The 26,190-nt window shown below is 33.0% G+C and overlaps 1 protein-coding gene across 1 annotated transcript in view; it reads right to left on the minus strand.

The window, feature by feature from the left end:
- S1P (membrane-bound transcription factor site-1 protease) overlaps nucleotides 1–26,190 on the minus strand; it is a 137,890-nt gene that overhangs the window by 20,941 nt on the left and 90,759 nt on the right. The window contains exons 25-26 of the mRNA XM_035375649.2: nucleotides 21,197–21,319; nucleotides 13,204–13,330 (exon numbers count right to left, since the gene is read on the minus strand). Of these exons, the coding sequence (XP_035231540.1) occupies nucleotides 13,204–13,330; nucleotides 21,197–21,319 (250 nt within the window). The remainder of the gene's footprint in view (nucleotides 1–13,203; nucleotides 13,331–21,196; nucleotides 21,320–26,190) is intronic.

The raw sequence follows: 26,190 nt of genomic DNA on the forward strand, positions 1-26,190 counted from the left end.
TTTCTGTGAACTGAAAAATGTCAGCTAAGCAATTTACAATTTGATTTATTTTTAGTGTATCTGGAATCATTATTGCTAGTTTAAAACTAATGAGCAGTTTTTGTATATAGTGTTGGAACAGATTAAAAATTTAATAAAAATTAAACTCGAGGTTCCTTTCAGGTAACGAATATTAGTATCTTTACTGAGAAAAGCTAGTAAACAGAGTTTTGAAATCGGAATAAATTATTTTATTATCTTAAAAGGGTTCAAACCCAAAGAAAAAGATCTTTAAATCAAATATCAGATAGTAATTGAATCTTAAAATAATTAGACTGACATTTTATGATAAACAATTAGAAGTAAAATGAAGATAGAAAGAGAAATGAGTCTAGTAAGAATAAAAATATCTGTGTAGAATTAAAATAAAAAGAGTAAAAAATACAGCAATCCAACATCCAAGTTTTAGTTATAGAGATGTCTTATATAAGCATATTATACTCTAAGTAAAGTGGTAAAAAGCCTTCCTTGTCATATTTTTTGGTACAACTGGACTATTATAATGATCTGAATGTTGAGTTTTATCAGAAGTACTTTATTAATTACGTATCTCGAGGTCTCTATCGATATTTATCCACGTATTGTCGAGCAGCGAGTACCAGATGCATGTATATCACAGCAACTATCATACTATAAGACTATAAGAAAACCATTTACTTGAGAAACTTAAGATTGAGTCTACCAGGAAAATCAGAAATGAGCTATGAGCTTTAAATCTAAAAGTCACTCTGCACGTTTATTGACGCATTTTCATTTTTTATTGAATCTTTTTGTTTTTGTTTCACATTTAATTTTATATGAACAAACGTTTCGCAAAGCATTCGAATTTATAAATTATAATCTTTAATCTTATTGTAATCATGACCCCTATTAGTGGCCGAATGGTTAAAATCGCTGAATGCTAGGAGTTTGAACGCAGTGCCATTTCAGGCAAAGAGGGCTGGCTTCGTGGTTCGTATCGAGAAAGCCCTCATCGCAGGCATCCTTTCTCTAAGCTTGATAGCCTTTGTGTGCCTTGCCATATTTAAACTACCTAGCCTATTGTGTAAACATAGAAACATATGATAAGAGATTACACTCTTTATGGAAACGAAATGTACGTGTCGAAAGTGTGCAATTAAATTCTAGACATGTTGTTTACATATATATTTATATGTAAATGTAGTATGTAAATTGTGCAATGCCTTTATTTGCTAACAATTTTTATTTTTAGTGCATTTTTATAAAAAATTTAAATACCTCTTACATAATAACAGGACCGAAACAATGATGAAGAGAAAGAAGTACTCAGCTAGAATAAATAACTCAGACAGGAATTGCACGGGAAAAAATAACATGAAAGACAGTGTTATTTAAACCTGAAAATTAATTAATATGCATTATTCTCTGTCCTGATAAATATTTTATGTAGGTTTTTTTAGTAATTAAGTCTTTTAATTTTGTTTAATTAGGTTTTCTTATCATATGTGTGGAATTCAATCATTTAAGGTAATGTGGATTACCTCAGATAACAGGAAGTGCGGATAAATGGACAACTGTATTATTTCATAAAAAATTATCATTACGAAAATTTATTGCACACGATACTGTTATTACGCAGTGTTATTATGCATGGTGTTAAAAAAAATGTCCCTGAAAAATTATCCTGGAAAAAATGTTCCAGTAAACATATTTCCAGAAAAAATTAAATGTTTCTAGAAAATGTATGGCTATTTTCTTATTTTTCCAAATCTTATAGCAAACTATTTAGTGTCATATCATAAATATCACCACAAGTTTATATAACTTTTAAAATTAATGAACATTATTTAGCTTTTACATAAGAAAGTTGCCTTACATTTAATGAAATATGTTATACAAATGTACTAAACGTGAACTATTCTATAAAAGATACTTAAAGTGAATAGAATTAATCATACGATTGTGTTATGTAGATAATCACATATAAATTTAAACTAGGTCTTTGGAACATTGTGCATTATGCTTATCAATGTAGAGGTTATGTCGATTATTTTTTAAACAGTTCGTCGTAAAGGCCAAATCATATTCCCAATTCGTAAAGCCGTATATCATACTCCTAGTTAATAATAACCCGTAAAATGATATTCCCAGTCCGTAAAGTTGTAGATGCTGTTTCTAGGCCGTAGATGTGAAATATATTATATTTTATTCTTTAAGGGGCTGTGTACAATTCTAAATTTCATTTTGTATAAATTTTGTTTAAAGATTACATTTTAATTTAGAATTAAGATTAATTAGATAATTAAGATTACATTTTAATTTAGAATTACTCGGTCCTGTTATTATGTAGATTTAATCGTACAGGAACAGATGTTGTGATCACGAGACATAAAGAAAGACAGTCGTGTGGGCGTTTGTTGAGCAGTCGGAAGCAAAGGGGAATTAATGAAACATTTCGGAAAGCGGAACTGGAAAAAAAAACCACAGTACTTTTAAAAGCATTATACCAATTTTATTTACTTGTAAAGCACTTATATTTTTTCATTTATTCGTATTTATATTATTCTCATTATTTACATAAACTAAAGTTTTATTCCTTAAATACATTAAATCGTAAAAGGAAATTTTATAATTTTTGTGTTTAAAGACCGGACACCAAATTTTTAAAGTTGTTTTGACAGATTAAAACATATTTCGGGAAAATTTGTATATTTCTCTTATTCGTCTGAAGAAGTATTTTATAATAAAGAAATTAAAAAAAAAATAAATAAATGCATAATGCACAGTTCTGAAAAGACACTTTTTAAAGTTTATATAATTAAAAAAAATTATTAATTTTGGAAAATCTTGTTCCACAGATTTTAAATATTTTCCATTCTCAGCGACAAAGTTTGAATTTATGATGTTTTCATCATACGTATAATCGTAGAGTTTCGCCTCCTTAATCGAACTACGTAGATATGTAATTTTATTGGAAAAAGTTTAAAATTTTGGATTATTCATTATTCGTATCGTTGAACTTTGGCCAAAAAAGAAAGGAAAAATGTTAATTAAATCTATATTTTTAATATAATTCATTGATGAAATTATATATTAATTAAATAAATCTGTATGCATGAATACTTATATGCAAAAGAGGCAAAGGGCCTTTTTTCAAAAACAAACAAGGAAGGGCGATCTAAACACGTTTGAACTCTAAACTTTTCTGGGTTCTCTTTTTAAACTGCACGGTAGATGTAAAACACACAAATATTAAGAAGTTAAGAAATGCTATTTCTGTCTGTACATGGACCATCATCAGTAATGACCGAAATTTTCAACTGTCTTTTATTAACCAAATAGCCTTCAGCGGCCAGAGGGGACAGGACCCTGAAGTAAGGCTTGAACGAAACACCCGTTCTCACGGATGTTAACTAATGGTTGACTCTCCCCAATAGTATAAATAGCTGTAATTCATCCACCCTCCCCTGAGTTCAGCCACTTAGCTTGTTTTTCAACTCAATACTCAAAACTGAGACCTTCAAGCGTTAGTTTCCCGAAAAGTTCTTAATTGCTTTCATCTTGCATACAGATTGCTACAATTCCCAGGCAAATCCTAATTCTCACTTCTCTTTCGAAACAAATATATACTACCACTATTAATGAAAGAAAAAATTTCATTTTATGAATAACTGAATATGAAATGTAATCATTTATTAAAAAATGAACTTTTGTAAAAAATTCATAAATCAATATTCTGAAAATTTTAAGTGCGGTGAAATACAGCATTTAAGTCTCTCCCTTAACCCTTTCAGTCCCAATGGGTTAAGTCCCAGTAGATGTTTAAAGAAACCTAGAGAGAATTAAACGCATTAATTTACTACATAGTTGATGTCCCACTGGTAGCAGGCATCTTTTTTAACATCCCCATTACAAAATTGTTGCGCGCATCTTCTTATAGAGGCTTAGTGACAGACTGTCAATTTCTGTTAGTGTAATTTGTGTCATTTGTGATAATTACCAAGAAGGCATAAAAAAAATCAAGTCAGTTGAAACAAATAAATTGGGATTGAAAGGGTTAAACAATTTAAGATGTTTTATAAATTTTCAGTATTTAGTTATTCAGATTTCAACCAGTAAAATCATCTTCTCCAAATGCTATTTGTTAAATGTATTTAAGTCCTCAAAAAAAGTATTTTTCCTTTCATTTAAAGATTTTATATTTTGACAACTTGCACATCCTTGTTTTTGATATTCTGCACTATATCACACGTAAAATTATAAATTTTTGCTCATAAAAACTCACAGATTCATGAGTCTATTTGAATTAATTGTGTTTCTTATATCCAAAACATGTTTAATATGTTGAAGACGTATATTAATAGAGTTTTATAATATATGTTTAGTGGGAAATATGCACTAATATATAACATGCATTAAAATAATTGAGTCACAGGATCAATAAGAAACCATGGTTATTACCAAAATAAATAAGGACAATGTGCAACATAATAAAGACTACAGAAATGAATGAGGACAATATTTAAAATAAATAAGGACTATATACAGCTCCTCCCACTCCCACATCATCACAACTAAATAAGAATTAAACATGTTGCAACAATAAAATGAACAAAAAAGAGAGTCTGTGCAGTCCATTACTCCAAAAAAAGCATATGTTTCGAGTATATACAAGTATTAATACATAGTATGAATCACAACCAACACACTAAAAGTTGTACTAAACTACAGCACACTAAAAAATACTATACTTCAAAGGTAAAGAATTCTTAGGACAAAGAATCACCACAAAGTAGACTCTCTCTCAGAAATATTAATTTTAATTTCGCTACAGATTTCTGGAGTGCATAAATTTAGATATTCTGAAAATTAAGAAACACAAAAGAAAAATATTAAAATTGTCTTAGGAAGTTTGTGACTGTAAGTTCAATAAGTAATTACAAAATTTTCGAGTAAAATGTATATGAAAATTTAAATAAAATACTCTTAAGTGCTTATAAGAAATGTCTTAATATAAAAGTTTTCTTCTACCAATGTCGGCCCTCAGCGTACTTCGTTTTGGCCACTACTAAGTGATAGTAACTTTATTATGGAGGCACTTAATTATAGGTGGGCCACATTTGCCTCCTATGAAGAACAGTTGCAATCCTGCCTTCCGAGGTTCGAACCCGGGACCTTTGGTATCGCAGCCCAGCGACTCAAACCACTATACCGTCTAGGCGGTCTAAATATAAATGTAAATGTAAGCAATCCTATTTAAAGCGACTATTCAAAATTCCATCCTTTTTAATTTTGAGTGAATGTGGTGAACTTGCGTAATGATTAAAACCAATGTTTATTGTTCTCAAAAACACTGTTCGTCTTAGAGGGAGATAGTCACCAGGAAGGTTCACTGCAAGTATACATTATACTAAAAAAAAAAAAAAAAAAGCTGCATGAAGATTTTCGTGATTTTCCTAAAGTATAAAAATGTGCATATGAACCAGTTCATGAGAATGTACTCCACAAAGGTATTCCACCCCTTAAGCAGATAACCGTAGTGTGCTTTGGCATAATCTAATAAATATAAAACCTACTGAAATATTATACAGCTGACTTTCTTTATAACTAACAACTCGTCATTCAAGTAACTGACTGCACGCTGTGCATGGAAATTTTAATGACATTTTAAGAATAAACTGAAACAAAACAAGAAATAATTTTCGCTATAAGAGTATTAGACTAACAAAAGTGAAGAAAATAATCTCAAAATTAACTTAGCAATTTTTTTTATAAATAAGGTCATGCAGTTACTTACCTTCCTTTTTATAATCTTTTTTAGATAATACTTTTCATAAAAAATTACCAGTAAAAACTTTATAAAAAGGATTTATTAATGACCATTGTTAGTTAACTATGTCGGTTTAAAATTCTATTAAGTGCTATAAGTTGCACTAATTTTCTATGCTTAAGTCTCCTTCTTACTTTTTCAGCTAAAATTTTTTAGTTAATAAAAAATATGAAAGTAAAAATTATCCTTCTTTCCATCTTGCGCTCATAAATCATTATGAGAATATCCATTTACAGTTATTAAAGCCTGAAAAAAGCATGTCTGCGATGTTATCGTCATGCGATGATTTGTAGATACTTTATTTTTTACCACGATATTTTCGACGACGATGTTTTTAAACCGCTTTATTTTCGACGACGATATTTTGTACGACGATGTTTTAGAACTGCGATGTTTTCTCTTTGCGATGTTTTCTCCCACGATGTTTTGTAGCACGACGTTTTCGCCCTGCGTTGTTTTCTCCGCGACGTTTTCGTCCGCGATGTTATCGGCGGACACCAGAAGCAGACGTCTGGTTTTGAAGGACTTAGCATTAGAACTAATTAAAAATCATATTGAACAAAGATCAGAGATTAACACGTTAACAAGAAATTAATGCATGGCGTGTAAAAGAAGAGCAGAAATTTCTACAAATAATTCAAACAAATCTATGAAATTCGAAATAACTAAATATAAAAGATGTGATGAATGTCCTTGAGCTAAGGATAGAAAAACGCGAATGCGATGTTCAAAATGTGAAATCTTTCTGTGCCACGAACATATTAATGTATTTTGTTCAAAGTGTAAACAGATAAAATAAGCATTGTGTATAAAAAAAAAAAAAAAAAAAAGGTATGATGTTTATTTTGTTATTATTTTCATTTATTTTTATTTTAACTCTATGACCTTAATACTGGAAATTAATTTTTTGTAACCTAAGGTTTATTCACGTATAATAAATGACAAAACTGGTTTAAAACTAAATAAAACGTTTTTTTAATATATTTTAAATATTGGGGTATGTGATATCCCACGTGCCTGCTCAAGTAACTTTTCTTGATGCGCCTTCCACCGGGTTAACAATGAGGAGGCGGGTCTTACGTCTGGCAGTAGACAATCCAAGTATGAGTACTCGAGCGATAGCTTAACAAGTGGGCTTATCTTAAACCATTGCCTGGAGGATACTTGCAGCAAAACAAATGAATGCATACCATCTTCATTGCAACCAGCACGAGGATTATTGACTCTGGAGGACGTTTGCTACATGGTTCCTGCAACAGAGTGCTACAGACAGTGCATTTGTTGCGTCCGCATTGTTGACGGATGAAGCATACTTCACATGTTCCTTCAATCATATAACAGCCATGTGTGGGCTTTGGAGAACCCTCATCGTATGCAACCACGTGAAGCTCAAGAGCATTTCTCGATCAATGTTTGGGCCTGGCATTCTCGGAGATTACCGCATTGGACAGTATCTTCTGCCCAGTCCTCTGGACAATATGGCATACCTGATCTTCTTGCAACAAGTCCTACCCAAATTTCTTGATGCAGCACATGTTCCTCCGTCATTGCACCACTTCATGTGGTACAGCATGACGAGGCTCCTCCACATTATACAACTGATGCTCGTCAACACCTTGACGTGACGTTTGGACAGTGGTGGTTAGGTCATTGTGGCTTGGTTCATTGGCCTGCCAGATCACCAGACTTATCATGCATGGACTTTTTCTTTTGGGGTAATACGAAGAGTTTGGTGTACGAGACATCCGTTCCTTCAGTTGAAGACCTCGTTGCTCAAATATCTGTAGGCCAGGAGGATATGCAACAAGACAGGAATCTTCCAGAGTATAAGGAATTCCATGTAGGGTTGATGTCAGGCCTGCCAGATGACTTCTGGTCATAAATTCGAACAGATGTTGTAGTACAACCTTTCAATAAAATGTTTTGTGTCCCATTAATGTGTTGCTGTTTCTGCTTTTTTCTCTACTTCTTTGCATCATAGTTCACAACTATGGCATTTGCAACCCTGCATTCCTATGTGATTCCGAGTCATCTCTGTACATCCTACACATCCTGCAAGTTTGTCGGTCTGGTAGCGAATCACCCTGTATATACATAGCTTACATATACATCATGTATATAATAGGGGGTCCAGAAAGAAATGTCGCTTTCTTACATTAAATTCAAACGAATAAATTTGTAACCAGTTTTTATTTTTAATCAATAACATAATCACCCTCATTATCAGCAATCTCTTGACATCTAGTATGCCGATTTCAATCCCAGACCAACAAAAATCAATTGGTTTTTGAGTAAAATATCTTGAGATGGCATTTTGGACATCATCCAAATTTTCAAATATTTTGTCACTAAGAAAATGTTGTAGGCATCGGAATAAATGGAAATCCAAGGGTGCGATATCGGCCGAATATGGTGGGTTTGCACAGTGCGGTCTTGCATTGTCGTGTTGCAGAATGACGCCCTTTCCGTTGACAATCTCCAGATATTTTTCGATTCAAGATTGGTTCACTAGATCCAATTGTTCACAATAAAGGTCTACAATAACAGTTTTTCCAGGTTTCAGCAATTCAAAACGAACAATTACGCGAATACTCCATTAAACACCCAGGAGTGCCTTTTAGGGATGTAAACCCTTTGTAACCCCTATTAAAACTGCCTTTTGAGTTTTGGATTATCATACAGGACTTATTTTTTTGTCTCCACTAATCAAACGATCAAAAAACGGTTCTGTATGGTGTTGTTGAAGCAATATGTTGCATGTGATGGATAGGTTGGCTTTGTTCTTTTTGGACAGATTACGGGGGGACTCAAACACCTGCTTTGCTTATGTTTCCATTTTGCTTTAAATGTTGAAGGTTGTATGACCAAGGTTGGTTAAGACTGTTTGACATGGATTTGCTTCTACTTCTGCCCTTAGCATGTTGCTGTCGACATGCGCAGAAACAACATTACTTTCCGGTCCCCCTATTATATATATATATATATATATATATACGAAATAGGATTCAAAAGTTCCCGGACTGAGTCTAAAACATAAAAAAATATTATGAATTAAACTGCAGAAACACAGGGATGTTGCCATCCATATCTAAGATAGTATTACATCTCTTTATCTGAGGTTGTTCACGGCTAATATTTTTGATCAATTTCCACAATTTCGTGTCAGATGATCTAGCATCAAGTCCCTCACATATATCCATCCATTTTCCCCTCTTAAATAGCCTATAAGTTCTTTTTTTCCCTGCATTGTTCATCTCTGTCCTGTTTTGCTCTGTATTATTGTTTTTTAATTCGAGTCACATGTTCTCTCTCTTCTGGAGCAAGGGCACTTGAGGATCTTGACTTGACCAAAACTCCTGGACCTGATGGTATCCATGGCCAGATGATTGGGCATCTTGGCACTCATGCAAAAAATAAATTTCTGAATATAGTAAATCAATCTTGAAGTCTAGGACGCCTTCCTAAAGAGTGGAAGAGAGCCACAATTATACCTGTTGAGAAACCTGGCCAAACCGATGGTTCTCCTGGGAGCTTTAGACCCATTGCCCTAACGAGCATTGCATGTAAAGTCATGGAAAAAATTATCATGGGGCAGTTGCTTTTTCACCTGAACACCCACGACCTCCCACAAAAAGAACAATACGGTTTCAGAAGAGGTCATAGCACCACTGATCAATTGGTCTATCTCAGCCAGAAGATTAGAGATGCCCAAAACAAGTGACCTACCAATCATACTGTGGCTGCTTTTCTAGACTTGTCAAGAGGGTTTGACCGTGTCTGGAAACATAAACTAATTGTTAAACTCTACGAAGATTTTGGCATCAGGGGTAAAGCCTTGATCTGGATCGCAGATTTCTTGAGAAATAGACTGATAAAAGTAAAGCTTAATTTTTTCTGCCTGTATTTGGCTGGAATTGAGAAGATTATATCAAGGAAATGTGAGGTTGGTCTATTTGCGGATGATATTGCCCTTTGGAGCTCTGGCCTAGATGCGAGTTCAATTGAGACCAAGATTAATTTTATCCTTGAAGAAGTGTGGAAATTCTCGAAAGGCCACAAATTGAGTTTTAATCCACCTAAATTTATTGTTAGTTTTTTTTTTTTTTTTTTAACCACCAATAAGAAGATTTATAATTATCATCCAAAGATTTTTATGAATAATTTGCCCCTTACATATGACAAACATCCCAAATATTTGGGTTTCGTTCTCAATCCAGAGATCACTAGTAACAAACATGTGGATGTGCTGGTTTTTAAAGGCAGAAAATGCCTAAACATTCTGAAGTATATCTCGGGACGTGATTGGGGAGCCGATGCTTGCACTTTGAGAACTACTTACTTAGCTATCATACGACCTATTTTGGAATACGGTTTCCCCGTTTACTGTTGTGCCTCTTCCACCAACCTCCAGGAATTGGAAAGAGTCCAACTCAGTGCTTCTCGCATTATAACTGGCTTGTGCAACAGTTGCCCGAATAAAATTGCGTTGTATGAAACAGACCTTCAACCCCTCAGTCTAAGAAGAAATGCAGGCCTCGTAAAATATTATAATAAACTCAGTTACGGCTCCCAGAATAGAACTTCAGAATTTCTGCAGCACTGGAGTAATAACCAAAGACTTAAGAAAAAAAGTCCACTTTGTTAAATTGAGTATACTGGTATATTCGACCGTAATGTTGAGCAGCATTCCTTGAAACGATGTTTAGATCCGTCTGAGGGACTCCCTGGAGTCGGGTTCCATTTGGAACTTTTGTCTCGAGTTTCCAAGAAAAATGATATTTCGGTCCTGTTATGACAATCTGCTTTGGAAACTATACATGCAATTCCCGCTGAAGCTACCCTCATCTATACTGATGGGAGTAAAAGTGAGGACTCTCGCTCTGGTAGTGGTGTTGTCATTAAATGCACAAATGGAAATTTGTTAAAATAATGAAAATAAATTCTGACTTCAGTTCGGTTTTTAACCCCTTCGCGCCAACTGTCACGTATACGTGCCAGCAACGAACACACTTATCTACCGGCCGACACGCAGGCGTGCCAGAGCATTGTTGCGTTTACTACCGACTGTCACGTATTTGTGCCAGTACCTTGGAACGTTTTTCAAACTATAATTTCTGCCACAAGATGGCATTGTATGTCCATATGGTTTCAGATACATGTACATTAGACCTTCTACTCGAAATGAGAGAAGCATGACTCACATACACGTGTTTTTGATTATATAAACAAACAGGGAAAATTTATGTTTCCGAGTGGCGTGATTTATGATGTCTCTTTAAATCGCACTTTATTCGCATGTGGTAGTTGTTTATTGTAAGTAGAAGTTTTATATGCGCTAAAGCATTGAGCATTTCGGTTTACAGTTCAGTTTTTAGAAAATAATTAGATCTTGTTAGACGTGAATTCTTTCTGTTTTTACCGTTTCAATGTCAAAACGTCGAAAATGTTTAACAGAGCATGAAATAGAAGAAATCATGCAAAATATTTCAGATATTGATTCTGAAAGATTAACTGAAAGACATTTTCCAAAACTTTGTTCAGAAGAGACTGATAAGAAAATGAGACGACGATGCTTCGTTTGTTCACATTGCCGGAAAAATCCTCTAAAACGGCAAATGAGTTATTACGAGTTCAAGGAATGTAACGTAGGACTGTGTGTAGATTCATGTTTTCAAATTTTTCATACGAAAAGAGAATTTTAAGTAATATATTTAGTTTTCAGATGTATAATGTTAAAAGTCATAAAATGGTGAGTAATTAAAATAAAATGTGTAAAATATGCATTTAAACAAGAAATAAGGTAATTAAAGTATATATATAAAAATATTTATAAAGCATAAGCCGTGTAAATACTCTATAGAGCATTATTAAACAATGCGTTGATACTTTGGAAATTTCATGGATTTAGGCTTAGTAGCAAAAAAGCCCCCGGCCCTGGAGAGACGCTCGCGGAAGACACTGCCGGCCTCCGCGATAAGCGTGCGTTTTTGCTACCTGGCTCGAAGGGGTTAAGAGTAAGCTTATAGCCATCGAAGAGGGACTAAATGCTGTTTTGTACTTTACAGATCTTAAGGCAGTATGGATTTTGTCTGACAGTTGTAGCGCTATCAAATATCTTTCAAACTGGCAAAGAGTTGGTGATAGGGCCGGAACCGCAATTTTTAGCAAACTTAGGCAGGTCTCGTCACTCTGTGAAGTGCATCTTCAGTGGATTCCTTCCCATGCTGATATATGGGGAAATGAAATGGCATACATTCTGGCAAGGGAGGCTTCTGAAGAAACTTTGCCAATTATCAATTCACTGACATACCTTGAACTGCATTCCATTAGAAGACATGCTGACAGGCAAATTTGGCTCGTTCCCCCGAGTCATCCCTGGTATCAAGCCGATTGTCCTCGAAGATCCCTTGCTATGGATTGCGAAAGATGTGTTCAGACAACACTTTCCCGATTCTTCAGTGGGCACTTACTTTTGAGAGTGGTGTCAAGAAGCATCCAATTTGTTCTAAGTGTCACAATGCATCCGCATCACCGGCACATATCCTCGAGTGCCTGGAGTTGTCTCTTGTGGACCTTTACGGGTCTCCTAAGCTTGTTTTCGATTTTCTAAAGGTGAATGGACTCATGGACCTTGTCTAGTATATTCCTAGGCATGGAGATTAGTAACAACAACAACAGCATGATGTTCTATTTTGAATTACTAGAAGTGTATGTTAATAGTAGTTTTCAATTCATGAAAAAAAATTCATTTCCACTATTTAATACAATCTATATTTTCAAATGAAAACTACCATTTTAAAATCACTTCAAATTTAAAAAAGACATAGTACTAAACCAAAAAAATTTTGATAAAACCAAAAAACTCTTTAGATTTGAGTTTGTGAACATATATTAGTAAAATGATTCTGAATATTCACAAAGTTCACTACATCAGAAAGAAGGTAATTGAATTTCTTATATAAAAAATCAATGTTTAGTAAAAGACTAAAAAAAAAAAAAAAAAAAAAAAAAAAGAGAGAGAGAGAGAGAGAGAGAGAGAGATAAAAGTTACAAAGAAATGAAATGAGAGATATCAAAATAAAATTAGCTGATGTTAAAAAATACACAATGATGATAATATTTGACACTTTTTTAAATTTACATTTTGCAAACAAAACTTTCAGAATACAAATGTTACAATGGCATTGAATTAGGCTAGAGATTCACAAGAGATTCCTTTGTTAAAATTTTAATCTCTGCAGAAAAATATAAACATATGGAGACCTCTAATGGCAATGACTGCAAAAAATGTTTCTAGGCTTTAAAATAACTAAAAAAAATTAGTCTAAAAAATGGGGGGGGGGAAATGAGCACCAAATAACAAATTTTCTTACCTTGGGCCAGATTTGTTCAATGGTTGTGGGTGAACCCAACTCAGTCTAGGGCAAGTAGGTAATGGACGTATATGTGGTGTACCAAGATGGTGTTCTAACACTTTGGAATACCGATACAAATGGTTGCCTAGAAAACAAATTTTCAATATTAAATATTGTTATGCATTTTGTACAGAAATATATAATTTTAGTGAAATTGTTATATTTCTTTTGTATAATGTAACATGAAATCTAAAAGAGTGAAGCTTGCTGGAAAAGTAAGAATACAGTGGCAAGTCTATTTAACATTGAGTAAATGACTATCTTGCTTTTGCAATGTTTTTGGCGATTAACTTTTTGTCCACAAATTTGGCAAAAAATCGCCAAACTTAGCGACCATTTGATGATACTTTAGTCTGACCGTGAATCACCGTAACTGTACATACTGCAACTGAATAATTGTAATTTAGGTGCTCTGCAACAGGACTTGGCCTGCCTTCAGTAATTTTGAGAAGCAGAAAGTACTAGAAGCCGGTCTCTGCAGCCAGGTGAAAACTATACAAAACTGAAAAGAGCATCTGCTCCTGAAATGTTGCGAGTTATTAGTACAGAGCCACTTAGGAGTATTGAAAGCTTCGCCTTTTAGATGCACTTAATTACATTGTGTTTAATGTTCTCAGTAGTTTGAAGTGTAACCACTAATTGTACTCTGCGTTACAAGTATTTCTGTGGAATGTTCCAAAATTCTCAAGTGCTCTTTTTATAAAACAAATTTTATGAACCTGTCACTGGACCCATATGCATTCAATCTGTTATAAACCTATATGTATGCAACAATTTTAGTGTCAGAACTGGGGCTGAAAGCCAGTGACAAGAGCGACTGAGAAGCAATTAAGACAACCAGTGGCAGCCTTTGCTGCATGCAAAGAAGAGATGAAATGAACCAAGAGTCCAGTAAAGAGGATAAGAAAGCTGTCAAATAAGAGATGAATGTTGAAGTTCGCTAAGAATCTGCTAAAGAACAGATGAAAGCTGCTTGAGAAAGACTGAAGCAGGTCAAGAGGAAACAAAAAGAGAAATTACCTGCATAATATAAAACAAACTTAAGGCTATGGAAGGCAGAATAGAGGTGGTGGAAAAAAAAAAAAAAGTTGGAGAAGTTGAAGAAAGAGTTTTCTCTGTCAAAGAACAAATAGAAAAGAGATTTCCTGCTGTGAAACTACAAACTGACAACAAGATTTCTGCAGTCGCCATAGAAGTTGACATCTTAAAGTAATTTAAAGTAACGGCAGAAAGCAATTCTGAAGGCTTTTAAATTTTTACCCTTGCCTTCTCATTCCTCTCTAAAGCTATAAGACCTCCTCACAAGTGTATAAAACACAATTTTCTATAGTGGCAGATATGAATGGAAGGGATTCCCAAGCTAAGGCCTGCCATCTCGCTGCTTCTCTGTGAGCAGATGCAGCAGGTATTCTTCAAACTCTGCCCGAAAACAAGAGGCTAAACTTTGATGCTCTATCCAGCACATTGGAGCTGTGCTTTGGCGAGAAGTGTTTAAAAGAATACAGCAGGCTTCAGTTAAAATCTTGCCTACAGAAGCCCATGGAAACACTCCAGAAGCTCACCACAGATGTTGAAATGCAATCTCATCTCACCTTTTCAGACTGCCCATCAGAAGCAAGAAAAATCCTTTTCCTACAGTACTTCATCAATGATATCTGGGATTCTAAGAAACAGAAAGTCCTATGAATAGTGAATGTGAAGGATTTAAAAAGCACTCTAAAGTATGTGATGAAATTCAAGGCAGCCCATCGAGTAACTTGCAGAGACCATCACCTAATCAGAGCTATTCAAGTCCAGGAGCCAGTGGATGAACTGTCTGCTTATCTAAACAATTTAAACAAGCAAATCAATGCCTTGAGACAGAATAATAATAGCAACAAACTGACCCTAAAGTGCTGGAACTGTGGTCGTGAAGGCCAGATATGAAGAAACTACAGAACACCTAGGGCACAGAATATAAGACCACTCCCCAGCAATGACACAGAAAACAAATTAGAGGCCATCTTGCAAAGCAGAGGTTGCTAGAGAATGAGAAGACCCATTTTAAAGCACTTCAGTTTTCTGTATTGAGTGGCAGCAGTAATGGACTTTGCATGGGACATAGAAATGGAGTTTCTTGCAATATGATCATCAATGTTGGAACTTATGTTACCATTATTTGGAAATATTTAGGTGAACAGTTGAAAGGTAAACTCATCTGAATGCTACCCTATGTTACCATCCAGACTGTGTCTGGTGATAAAATTGAAACTGTTGGGAAGTTAAATATTAACATCACATTTGGAAGTGCCGCCTTTCATCACATGGCATATGTGACTGATGTTATAGATCCTTGTATATTCGGATTGGACTTTCTAAGAAAATATTTTTTTTTTCTTTAAAAATAATAAATGGAATTCTGAAAGAACTGAACTGAAAACTGTAAAATATACATCTTCAGAAGGGATCATCACATGAAAACGTCAACTCCCTGTCTAAAAGACCCTGCTCAGAAAGTTGCCGATATATAAGTTGAAAGGAAATACAAATTACTTACCTTGGTCGCACAACAAGTTACAACTCCAGTATTGGCTGATCGAGACCCACAGAGTGATGAAGAAATCAGAAAAGACCATTTGGAAGACGGCGTTATTAAAACCATTAATTGACTTAATGGAATCTTCAGACAGGAAACATATGTGGCATGACATTTCGATTTACAGTCCTATGACAAAGCAATATTGGGTTCTCTGGAACTCACTCCATAGTCACCTTGGGATGGCCCTTACAGTCCTAAACAGGCTGAATGACGTCGAAGTTTGGATCCGTAAGTCATCAAATTCTAAGCCTAAAGTTTTTCATTACCAGAGGTTAACCCCTTACTATGACCATAATATATAGTGCATAATGTATGTAGTGTAAATAGATAAGACCACTGTTATATTTGTATACATATTTGCAAATTTGTGCATTTAAATGTTGGTTTAGCATTGGATTTGTTTTGTCATTTATTGTAATGATTGTTTATGTATTCCATTGATTTGCCTTAAGTATGGCTTCCTGTCCAGGGATTGTACTGTCTGGAACATGCAGTCCTTAGGCATGGAGTAAAGTTAAGAGTTTTGTACAGAAATAAATAAGTTTAGTGAAATTATATGAGAAGTTGTTCTATTTTATTTGTATAATGTAACATGAAAATCTAAAGCAGCAAAGGAGCGAAGCTTGTCACAAGAGTAAAAATATAGAGGCAAGTCTATTTAAAAATTTAGTAAAAATATAGAGGCAAGTCTATTTAACATTGAGTAAAAGGGTATCTCTCTAATTTGGTGAAATATCACTAAGCTGGCAACGACTTTGGCAACCACGTTTTCTTGCCAAAAGTCACTAAAGTTAGCAACCATTTGGCGACACTTTTGGTCTGGTTCCTGTATCACCGTGATATGTATTGCAATTGAATAGCTGTAATTTAGATGCTCTGTAACAGTACTCGGCGTGCCTTCCAGTAATTTTAAGAAGCAGAAAGTACTAGAAATATCTCAGCGGCTCAATGAAAACATTATAAACCAGACAGAATATCTGTTCCTGAATTGCTGTTGTGAATTTTTAGTTCACAGTGACCTCGGGGTATTGAAAGGCTTGCCTTTTGGATGCACTTGCTTGTGCTAACGTTCTTTGTAGTCTGAAGTGTAATGACAGATCATATTTTGAGTCAGTATTTCTGTGGAAAACACCTGTGGCTGAATGCACACCTATTGCGACCAGCAGTATGAGTATTGTGCAAAGTTTCAGAACTCTGAAGTGCTCTTTTGATAAAATAAATTTTATCAACCTGTCGTGGAACCTGCGTGCATTCAATCTATTGCACACTTGTGCATAACACAACAAGGTACACTGCGTAAAAAAAAAAAAAAAAGGACAGTTCTATATCTCCCATTCTACTGGGCTAATTGACAAAATTCAAATCGCGTTTTTCATTTCTCGAAATTGTTACTTAGGATATATATTAGATTTATATACAGCACTATTCTAACATAGGTATTTTGACACAAAAATCAGACTTTTTCTGAAAAAAAATACCAATTTTTTTTCATATTTCGATTTTACGACTCAAATTACGCTAGACTGCAAAGTTTTGTAAAAATTGTACCACTAGTTTTTAAAAAATTAGCTCTCAAAATTTTAGTTCCTCAATGTTAATTGAATTTGGCATATATTTATTAATATCTCTTTTTTTTATTAAAGTTTTTTGATTTTTCCTTTCACATTTTGAAATTTAGATTCATTCCAAATAAATCCATTTTTTGAGTTTTATTTTTAAAAGTTCTATTTTTAAATAAGTTTTATAAATTTTACAAGAAAAATTTTGAATTATAACCTACAAAATTTTTACGATCATCTTAAAGTAGGTGTAGTTTTAAGCATACCTGTACAACATTAGAGCTTTTTATTCAAAATTTTCTAAGATACACACAAATTTACATATTTTCGCTTTTTGAAATTTGTCATCTTTTTACTGAGTAATAATAACGTTGAATATGGTTTGTAGATTTTTGTTACAGTGAACTGAAACAGCTGTTTTTACCTTAAATTTTTATGGAGAATTAATTATATGAAATTTTTTCGCTCAATGATGTGTAATAAATATTTATTAATGCTATATGATAAGCTATTTGTTTTAAATTACAGAGTATATTATACAAATTTTTAACTATTTTTAAAATTTCTTTCTTTTTTCCTTTTTTTTTTAAATATTTGTAAGAGTAAATTTTTAAATTTGCCATGTTATTATCTCCTAGTTTACTTTAACTGCATCTAAACTGAATTGTCTAAAACTGAGAAAATTTGCTTGATGTTTATTTTCACAATGTTTTTAAGCAAACAGGACATTGACAGTTTGGGTCATGTCCCAGCTTTAAAATATATATACATATATATAATCTTTAAATCAATCCTCTTAGAAATAATGTTTTGAGTAGCTAATTTTCTCTTGTGTTATAGATTGTATAAAAAAATTATCTTTAATATGATTTAGATTGTTTTCAGCCAATATAATAATCAGGTCACTCGGTGGTACAGAATAAACACTGTTGAACTGTTTTATTTCTTTGTCATTTAGCAAAGAACTTTTAATTAAAATATTTATCCTTTGGACTTTGCTTTAAACTTTATTTATAGTTAAAATGCCTAGAAAATGAAAAGCTGTCTTCAGCTGAAACTCAGTTGATGTAATTGATATTTTAAAAAATTTGACAAGAATGCAAAATTTATGGAAGCGTAACAATCGAAAAATCTTAATTTTCTTGTCTGAGCACTGAAAATAAATGTAGAAGGAAAGAAGAAAAATAGGGAGAAAAGTAAGTAAAAATTTGAAGAGAAATTTGGCTGTCAGAAATAGCAAGCTATTTCAAAAAGTTGGATGCTTTTCAATATACTTTCAGAATACTTCAAGGAATTTGGGTGTCTAAAGAAGAAACACTTGGACGTGTACACCAGCAAATACCATCAATTCAGCTAGTGCTAATGGAAAAGACAAAAACGATATCACTGCAGATTAAAGTGAAGAGCGACTGCTTTTCAACTATATGGTTCTATAAATTTAAATTACATTATCGAACATCATATCATCATAAACGGAGAATCCTATGATTTTAGTTGAATTATTTGAAGATTCAGGAATTTATCCAGTGATGTATGTGGATGTCACCTAAAGACGTTTTCTCTCTTGATGAAACCAATTTTTCCTTTCATCTCATGCCTTCAAAATACTTAGCCTCTAAAGACTGATAAAGGCTCTGAGAACAAATACCGATGAAATGGATTATTAAGTTATGGGAAAGCAGGGATATCTGCTTAAAAGGAGGGATGCCTTCGTGAAGAACTTTCTAAGGAAAAGTAGCTGGCATATATGTTACAATGAGAAAAACCATGAAAACGGCCATACAACCAGCCCATTCGCCAGGATTTGAACCTCGGAGCAAACTACCAGTGTTCAGTGACTTTACCACTCGGCCGTTTGTGGGCCTTTATGAAATGGAAGGCGATAACTTTATTTAAAATGAATCTTAGAAATACCAAGATGTTTCGAAACGTTGGATGCTTTTTAATATACTTGCAGAATGCCTGAATAAAAAAAGCAAGCCATTAAGAAGGGAAAAAAAAATTGCATAAAATTTAGTAATCTTTTTTTCTTAATTTAAAATTTTTTAATCTTATGATATCTGATTCTTGCGATTTCAAAAATAAAATATTTGAATAAAATATAAATAACATTTTAAGAAACTAAATGTAGGATGATAAAATTGTATAAAGCAATGAGCACAATGATAAAGCTGTTTAAAGCAATATATGCAAGCCATCCTAAGTTTAAATGTTGGTTATACATCTTTCTCATTTATATATCTTTTCTGAATGGAACATTGAAAGGCGTGTTAACTGTGCTTTATGGTATTTTCTCTTTTAATATATGCAGTTTTCGAATGCATCGTAGTCTGGGTCACAAAGTATTTTTCCGAAAGAAACGCAATTCAAATAAATAAAATCAAATTCTGAAAAATTAATATTAATAAATATATTTAAAATGCTCAGTTCAAATGAATAAATAGAAAATTTAAAAACAATTACCTAAAGAGACAATGCAACACAAAAAAGTTTAAAAATTAAAAAACTACCTAAAATGATAACTATGACAAAAAAATAAATTATAAAGAAAACTATTTAAAAAAAAATAAACGATGCACCTTTTATTTAAACTACGCAGTTCGAATGGGCAAAACAGAAATTTGTAAAACGGTTATTTGAAAGAAACCACGTAACTTAAACAATTAAAATAAAATTTGAAAAAAAAAAAAAAAAAAACTTAAAAAATAATAACAATTATAACTAAAAATATAATATAAAGAACATTATTAGAAAAAAGGAACGATTGTGACTTTCTTTCTGCTCTCTCACACGATGTAAAAAGGGAAAGGAAAATAGGTTGCCATATATTAAGAAGTTCGCCAAATGAACTCTTCTTGGCACAAACTGAAGAAAAATGTGCCAACATAAATTTATGAATTTCTCCGTAAATTTCACACCAAATTTTACAAAATTTCATATTTAGGCATATTTTGAGTTGTAGAATCGAAATATGGAAAAAAATTGATATGTTATTTGAGAAAAAGTCCTAATTTTGTGTCAAAGTACCCATGTTAGAATAGAGCTATATATAAAGCTAATATATATCCTAAGTCGTGTTTTCGAGACATGAAGAATACAATTTGAATATCGTCAATCAGCCCAGTAGAACAAAAGATATACAACTGTCACTTTTTTTTTTCGCAGTGTACAACCTGTACATACACAATACATAACTTGTACACTACATATACAATATATTTAATTTTTACTACACAGAGCTAAAAAATAAGCACCATCTAAAAAAATGAACATGTCTAGTTTCTTAAAATTATATATTCAGACTGATGGATTTAATATGAAAACTAAATGTTCAGCTTTGTGAATGAATACACAGTTAAATGCTTGGAAATCAGCTTTTTTTCCTTTGAAATGGAGGTCGAGACATTTGACTAAGTATTTACACATATTTCTAAATGTCACTGAAATGTTTGCCATTGGTACATTTTCCATTTCCATACTTTATAAGTTTCTTAACTTAAATTACTGGAAAGGAAGCACTGCAGCAGCTAAGCATTTTTTGTTTTACAAAAGTTCATTTTTATTATTAGAAATCAGAAACAAGTGAAACTAAAACAGCAGTATTCCTAAGTTATAGATTTCTGATAGCTTTAAAGAAAAGATATGGGACCTTCATATAACTATGTTCAAGTCAGATGTCTAAGAGTAAAATATATTAAGTTATATCATTATTGTAGATCAGGATTAAATTTTCTTCATTGATTTTTAGGTTTAATATTTAAAATCAATATTACTTTCTATTTGTTCAAATATCTATTTTATAATTATTATTTACCTTCCATTCTTTGAGGTAAGTCTTTAGCATCCAATACAAGATCAGATTTTAATTCTTCAAATATAGGTGGCACATGAGTTGTAGTAGCATACTGCAAAAGGGCATCTAACAGCCAAAAGCAATCTAAAAATGAATTGCTTATAAATAAATCTGTAATTAACTTTTCTTTAAGAAAGAGCTTTTATATCAGTACTTAACTTTTCCTATAAGTACGAACAATTTCAAACAAATCATAGTTCCTTTAATTATTCAAAAATACAAATAAATCAAAAATAATTTTAAGCCTTGAAATTTCATATTCAGCATACTAAGTAAATATTCTCAATTACATTTAAAAACTGTCACTTAAACTTTTCAATACTGAAAAGAAATCAAACTTATTTGTATATACGTATGTATGGTATACAGAGCATATATATATATATACAACGAAGTGCTACTGAATTAATGATAGTAAGTCAATAACAAGTTGGGCCTCCTCTGGGATTGATAATGGCCGTCACACAACGTGGCACAGATTCAATAAGTTTACGGAAGCATTCTGTGGAAATGGCTCTTCAAAAAACAGATAGGACGGTACATAATTCAGGAATGGTCGCTAGCGTTGTGTGATATGATTTCACACCCTTCTCCAAAATATCCGAAAGGTGTGCAATAGGATTTATTCTATTGCACTTGTACAGGACTTCTAAGTAGCCAAATCATGATAAAAATGTCAAAGTAATGATCATCCAACCAAGCAGTAGTCGACTGGAAGTTGTGAAAGGTTCCATCTTGCTGGAATACTCCATTTCCGAGTGAATGACAGGATGGCATAAATGGATGGAGATGATTGCCCAGCAACTCAAGGTACCGAATCATATTGAGTGAGGTTGGTACAAGTACCAAAGATTTCAAACACTACTAAGAGAAAACACCCCAGAACATGACCAAGCCTACATGGACTTGTACAGTTCCAACCTGGCGTGCAGGATCCATGGCTTCATGAACCTGACGCCCTATTCTTAGCCTCCCGTTGGTGTTAAGTAGTTGGAATCGAGACTCAACACTCCATGCTATTTGCTCCTAGCCCTCTAGAATTGATTGTTCTCTTGCCTTGGCAAGACTTGCCGCTCAATGGCATGCATTGAGCAATGGTACTCTTATGGGTTTACAGCTCCTGAAGCCCATATGGTGAAGTGAGGGTTGCACAATCCATGAACTGATTATACGACTGGTGCCCTGATTCAGTTGGGTGATAATTTGGGCTAATATTTGGCTTCTGTAGCTATGTACAATATGGCTGAGCCATTACACACCATCCTGGTTCAAGGCTAATTGTCCCTTGCAATTTGTCCAATCGCTAGGCCTTTTTTTCCCCATCATCCGTGTTTTCATTATACTCTTGACTCTGTCGGTCTTAAAAATCCTAGCCCTCCGACGATTTCGGAAATTGAATAGCCATGTGCCGAGCGCCTGCTCTCTATCTGCAATCGAAGGTGTCTAAATCAACTGAAAAGGCTGATTAATAACAATCATAGTACTAGCCATATAAGTAGTTACCACAATGCCCTCACGTGAGGATAAATGCTTCGCAGATCTACAAAATTTGCATAGCCATGTCTATCCCTAATTCAGTGGCACTCCAGTGTATATATGTGTGTGATGAAAAAGAGAAAAAGATATAGCAATGTTGTTAGGCATAGAACATAGATCTATACTGAAGAGGAAGAATACTGAACTGCAGATCCACAATGAACGGGAAACTGGTAGCCGAAGCAAATTAAATCATTTTATTTCAGCAAACATGTTGCAGCCACAAACAAGTTGGCAGTGGTTTACATTTTGATACCTTTGCAGTAACTTTGCAGGAAGCAGCATACTGTTTAAAAAACTGTATAAACAGCAGAGCAGCTAATAGCGAGTGAGTGTTTTATGCTCAGGGTAAAATCTTAATTCAGACTGAGTTAGCTTTGGAACTCAGTGCAGTTTGATTGGATAATTAAAACTGCTGTAAAATTATTATTGGCTGTTTGAGTTTTAGTTCCATTTACATCATCAGAATTAAGTAACAGTCATATGACATGAATTAATGTCAAAAGGATGCAATGTAGTGAGAGATTACTATTTTTAGAATAGAGAAGGGAAATTAATTTACACTGCTAATTTAAATTTTACATTTTACATGTTCTATTTTTATTATATATCCCTCTTCAAAGAGAAAAAGGTGTAGTGACAGAGAAACCTTTTCAATGAAAAAGCATTAAAGCAGTAACAAAGGATGAAAAATGTAAATCACAAAATTTTGACCAACATAATTAATTAACTGTAAAGTATAATTTTTTAACATTATTTTTTTAATAAAATTAATTTTTACAGTTTTAATAAAAATTTTAAGCATTTCAGTCGAAAAGTCTTTTTGTTTCAGAGTTCAAATAATAATAATTCTTCACAGAAAATTTTGCCATCACAGAGTATCGCAAAAACTTTTATATAACCATTACCTATTCCAAGACGAGTAATACTGCAGAAATTATGGGTGATAATTTAATTTGTAATTCCTTAGTTTTACTGAAATGGAAGCACCCACAGTAATTCCAAACAAACATTTCTATCAGTAGGGCTATCCACTTGAGCTAACCAGTGTGTCTGTTCTGCACCAGTGGCACTTACCAGTTTCCTTGCATAAGCTAACTGGCCTTTGTAAATTGCACTAATACATTCCATAATAATAATATATAAAAGAATTACACTCAATCATAAAATGAGAGCCTTCAACATTATCTTTTATGAATAGGGTTAAAAGAACAACTGTACAGAAGAAATAACAGGCCTCTCTGTTTTGAAACGAGTAATCCCTCAACATACTCTATACTTAACATAAAATCAACCGTAAATTTTAACATGCATTTACCATAATTTCATATTATTTATCTGTATTAATTTCACTTATTTTTTATATTCACTTCATTCTCAGAATAATTATAAAAGTCTTAAAATTAATTCAAACATTTTAAATAACTGATAAATATGATTAATGACATTACAATTTAATAATCTTCCTTGGGAAAAAAATTAAGTTCCTTGCTTATTTAAACTTAACCATACAATTATTAACTTTTCATTTTCATAAAACAAAACAGAAACAGTCCTATATATAAATTTCAAAATAACATTTAATTAATAATTAATCTAATTAATTATTTCATAGTAATGAGAAATTTGAACATACTCTATTAGGAGAAAATATCGAACAAAATTAAGAAATTCAAAACCATTAAATGAAAATATCAGAATACTTACATTTTCATTCTTTGAATACTATGCACTATGCACTATCTTAAAACAACAAGCATAAAGTATAAGAATTTTAACTAAAACTTTTCATACAAAATTTAAAATCTACTGAACCAGCATCAGTTTTGTTTCACTGAAAAACAGTAATTTAATACACTTTGTCCAAAAGAAAGTCATTTGGATAAACATAAGGCCATATATTAAAATGCAGGAATCAGAAATGTATTAAAAGGATTTCCCACAGTTCAGTACACAGTAAATGACACTTAATGACCTCTGTTAATTTTTGATGCAGCAAGGAAGTGTCTCACACACGGTAATTCAAAACACTTTTCATAAACACAGACTGACGAATGGAATAGTGATCATTTTGTAGTTGATTGAAATATAATCCTACTGAGCTTAAAGCACTTAAATCATAGATGATCTCACAGTATAATTTTTTTTCCGTAGACACAGGCAGAAAGCGGGATTATGAGTGAAGGAATTAAAAATAAGCATGGCACAGATTTGCACCAAAATCCATTTCATTAGATATACAGAAAAAGTGATGAATACAGCCCAGGTCCAATTCTTGTCAACTTAATATATAAGAAAAATAGAATATGTAAAAGATAAAATTTAAATTAGCAGCATAAATTAATTTCCCTTCTCTGTTCTAAAAATAGTAATCTCTCTTTCACTGTGTCATTTTGAGATTAATCCATGTCTTATTAAGTGGCAAAGTCACACATTCAGGTTCCTGGGCCTTGTTCTACCCTGTTTGTATCCTGTCGATATTGTATATATCTTTTGATAAGCATAGCATAAAAATTGGTGAAAAAGTTTAAAGATTTGCAGGTGATAGCAATATAGGCATGAAGATGTTACAAACATAGTTCTGAGAGCGATTAAAAATCTTGAGACGAAATTGGAGAAAATATTTTGCTGCAAATAGTTGCTGAGATGAAAAATTCAATTCGCTTCTATGGAGAGTTAGTTAAAAGTAATGGCGATGGAGCTAGCACATATATCAGTAAGGAAGGCAGGTCATCTACTATAAAATAAGCTGTGGAGAATAGCAGGAGGAGGAGAGAAAGTGCAGCACAAAAGTTATTGGCAGGCATATTTCAGGGGGAGGGTTTTCAGAGACATACAATTTAGGATTGGTCGAGCCAAAGTAGAAGGAGTGGGGACTAACTTTGCGTTAAAAATTACCTACAGAGTGTGATCTAATCAAGCAGATCTTATTTAAATTTTTACAAGTTTTAGAATTTAAAAGTTTAAGTAATTACAGCCCAGCTGTGAAACATGTCTAGTGATAGGAAAAATAAACATACAAGCATACCAAAACGTATCATGAATTAACATTAGTACTCGTGTTAAACTGTATCTAGAACTAGGATACTTCCTAGGTTTAGCATTACATGAGAAATTTAAAATAAGAGTTTAGACAACTATTTCAATAACATTCGTATTTATTATTTGCTTACAGCATTGATTTCAGATAGCATTTCAAAGTATACGAAAAGTTTGTCTATATTATCTGTGTGTTCTTTCAGCTTAGGGATTTTTTTTTAAAGAAACTTTTTTCAACAGAAACTATTAGAGCATCAAGTCCTTAAGGTTGTATATATATCCTCCATGTTTTCAGACTACATATCGGTTAATAGGAACAGAGGAATGGGAGCTCTTGTTCGATGCTTAGTAAGTTGAGCAATTTTTTATATGGTGAAACC

This window comes from Stegodyphus dumicola, chromosome 10, assembly GCF_044657685.1.
Source record: "Stegodyphus dumicola isolate Sdum_Otavi_A_Nest chromosome 10, ASM4465768v1".
Classification (NCBI taxonomy): domain Eukaryota; kingdom Metazoa; phylum Arthropoda; class Arachnida; order Araneae; family Eresidae; genus Stegodyphus; species Stegodyphus dumicola.